The sequence below is a fragment of the Cicer arietinum genome, chromosome 3 (genome assembly GCF_000331145.2).
Source record: "Cicer arietinum cultivar CDC Frontier isolate Library 1 chromosome 3, Cicar.CDCFrontier_v2.0, whole genome shotgun sequence".
NCBI lineage: Eukaryota > Viridiplantae > Streptophyta > Magnoliopsida > Fabales > Fabaceae > Cicer > Cicer arietinum.
Genome location: NC_021162.2, coordinates 4,219,006 through 4,222,185, shown reverse-complemented (window position 1 = coordinate 4,222,185; position 3,180 = coordinate 4,219,006). Strand labels below are relative to the sequence as shown.

Genomic DNA, 3,180 nt, shown 5'->3' with positions numbered 1-3,180 from the left:
CGTCGTTTCCAGCAAGTTTATGTTGACCAACCTACTGTTGAAGATACCATTTCGATACTACGGGGACTGCGGGAAAGGTACGAGCTACATCATGGAGTCCGGATTTCTGATAGTGCACTTGTGGAAGCTGCAATTCTCTCAGATCGATATATTAGCGGGAGATTTTTGCCTGACAAAGGTAATAAAAATTATTTGTTTGAAGCAAAAAGACTGAGAAATTTCAGGAGCATTCACTTTGATTCCATCAACAAGTTACTAAGGATCGGTTTTTAAAGATTAAAATATAGTTCTGACTGATTTCATTTATAATTCAACTTTCAAGTTTATATGGTTAAAATTTCTTTCTGGAATGCAATCAATGATGCTCATAAAGCACTAACTGCTAGCTACTTCCAAATTACAGCTATTGATTTGGTTGATGAGGCAGCTGCCAAACTGAAAATGGAAATCACTTCAAAACCTACTGCACTTGATGAGATCAACCGGTCGGTCCTAAAGCTAGAGATGGAGAGACTCTCTCTTATGAATGATACAGACAAGGCTTCTAAAGATAGGCTGTATCGTCTTGAGGCAGAGCTCTCTCTCTTGAAAGAGAAACAGGTTGAGCTGACTGAACAGTGGGAGCATGAAAAGTCTGTCATGACTCGAATTCAATCAATTAAAGAAGAGGTGTGTTGATGATTCTCTTTTAAGTTTAAATAAGCAATTGTGTAAAAAGTAGGTTGTACAAATATGACATTCTGTAATATTTTCACCATGTGAAAAATTAGTACAAGTATATGGGTTGAGTTAGTAATTATAATTGTTGAAATTTAATTACCTAGAAGATGATGAATTTATATTAATTAATGATCAACACTGTATACTAATGCGTTCTGTATTTATGCATCAGATAGACAGGGTGAATCTTGAGATCCAACAGGCTGAGCGGGAGTATGATCTGAATCGTGCTGCTGAATTGAAATATGGCAGCCTAAACTCCTTGACACGACAACTTGAGAGTGCAGAGAAGGAGTTAGTTGAATATATGAACTCTGGGAAGTCTATGCTGAGGGAGGAAGTTTCAGGAAATGATATTGCTGAAATTGTAAGCAAGTGGACTGGTATTCCTGTTTCAAAACTTCAACAATCAGAGAGGGAGAAGTTGTTGTATTTAGAGGAAGTGCTCCATAAGCGCGTTGTCGGTCAAGACCCTGCTGTTACTGCAGTAGCCGAGGCTATCCAGCGTTCAAGAGCAGGTCTTTCAGATCCTCATCGTCCAATCGCTAGCTTCATGTTTATGGGGCCGACCGGTGTGGGAAAGACTGAACTGGCTAAGGCGCTAGCTTCCTACATGTTCAATACAGAAGAAGCGCTTGTAAGAATTGATATGAGTGAATACATGGAAAAGCATGCAGTTTCAAGATTGATTGGAGCCCCACCGGGATATGTTGGGTATGAAGAGGGAGGGCAGCTTACTGAGACAATTCGCCGCAGACCTTATGCTGTTATTTTGTTTGATGAGATTGAGAAGGCGCACTCGGATGTCTTCAATGTATTCCTTCAAATTTTGGATGATGGAAGAGTAACTGACTCACAGGGTCGAACAGTGAGTTTTACCAACACTGTTATCATTATGACCTCAAATGTTGGATCGCAGTACATTCTCAACACGGATGATGACACTGCGCCTAAAGAATTAGCTTATGAAACAATAAAGCACCGGGTAATGGACGCCGCAAGATCCATCTTTCGCCCTGAGTTCATGAATAGAGTTGATGAATATATTGTTTTCCAGCCTCTCGACCGTGATCAGATAAGCCACATTGTAAGGTTACAGGTAATTTCACTCCTCCCAACCCTCTCCCATTTTCCAAAATTTGCTTGACCCAATATGATTGACGATTCTTGCAGTATGATCGAATTTATAAATATAGGGCGTGTAAGTTAACTTGCTTTTGTTAGGAGTTGCGGTGTCAACCTTACTACGATCTTAGTTTTTATACTGATGCTTTTGCATGCCTCATTTTGGCTTAAAAAAAGTTAACTTGCATTTGTAAGGAACTAATTTAGCGTTTCTTACTGCCTGCTATGATCTCACCAAATTAAGACACATTGTGTGCGGGCTTGTTTTATTTGTATGTTTCAGACCATGTTATTGAATTTTTAGAGAACATTGGTATTTTAACAGTTATATTTGACGTTTCTTGTTTTGATATGTGGAGTTGCTTTCAAGGAAATGCCAACCAAGATTTAAAATTGTGATCACATTGCAATCTTTGATACTATGGAAAATTGTGGTTAAACATGGCTGATATGGTCCCAATCGCAGTCCCTGTGTGGTTGTGTAGACATCAAAAACCACACGACCACAAAAACTGGACTGCTTTTAAAATTGCAAGTGGCAATTACATTAAGCCTTCTTCGAAGATTTGCAGGATATTGTTACATGGCCTTCAAAATCCCTAACTTGACTTTTTTATTTTATTTTGTTCTATTACAGTTGGAGCGTGTGCAGAAGAGAATAGCGGATCGCAAGATGAAAATCCGCGTGACTGATGCTGCCATCCAACATCTTGGAAGCTTGGGGTATGACCCCAACTATGGAGCTAGGCCAGTAAAGCGAGTGATTCAGCAAAATGTGGAGAATGAACTTGCCAAGGGTATTCTGAGAGGAGAATTTAAGGACGAGGACACAATTTTAGTAGACACAGAACTCAAAGCATTTTCAAACAATCAGCTTCCACAGCAGAAGCTAGTTTTTAGGAAGATCGAAGCTGATTCACAATCTACACCAAAAGAAAACTTTGAACCCTCTCCACAAGCTCCCTGAATGAATGCCGTCAACTGCTCCTTGTTTGATAATATGGTTATGTTTTCTATTTATCAATCAATATGAATATCATACAAAACAAAGTATTTCATTTGTCACTCCAAAGCAGTGTAAATATATTTATTTAATGTTATCTGTTGGATGAGTTACATCATACAGAATTGGCAAAACGAACCATTCATGATGTTACTAGTAAGTATATGAGCAACGCTAAGCTTATTTCAATCTTAATGAACTGAATTAATTTCGGACTCGTTAACAGTTAAAGTTTGGATTTGAGAAGCACGACTTCAATAAAGCAAGAAGAAAAAAGTATTCAAATAACGAACCAAAGAACTGCAAATATGACTCGCTTTGCAATACAGTAC

At 38.5% G+C, this 3,180-nt stretch overlaps 1 protein-coding gene across 2 annotated transcripts in view; it reads left to right on the top strand.

Annotated features, from left to right (window-relative positions):
• The window catches only part of LOC101504666 (chaperone protein ClpB3, chloroplastic), an 8,205-nt gene extending 5,260 nt beyond the window's left edge, over positions 1 to 2,945 (top strand). For both annotated transcript variants that reach the window (XM_073365821.1, XM_073365822.1), the window contains exons 8-11: positions 6 to 178; positions 404 to 669; positions 893 to 1,819; positions 2,483 to 2,945. In XM_073365821.1, the coding sequence (XP_073221922.1) occupies positions 6 to 178; positions 404 to 669; positions 893 to 1,819; positions 2,483 to 2,812 (1,696 nt within the window). In that variant the 3' untranslated portion in view covers positions 2,813 to 2,945. The remainder of the gene's footprint in view (positions 1 to 5; positions 179 to 403; positions 670 to 892; positions 1,820 to 2,482) is intronic.
• Positions 2,946 to 3,180: the final 235 nt, after the last annotated feature.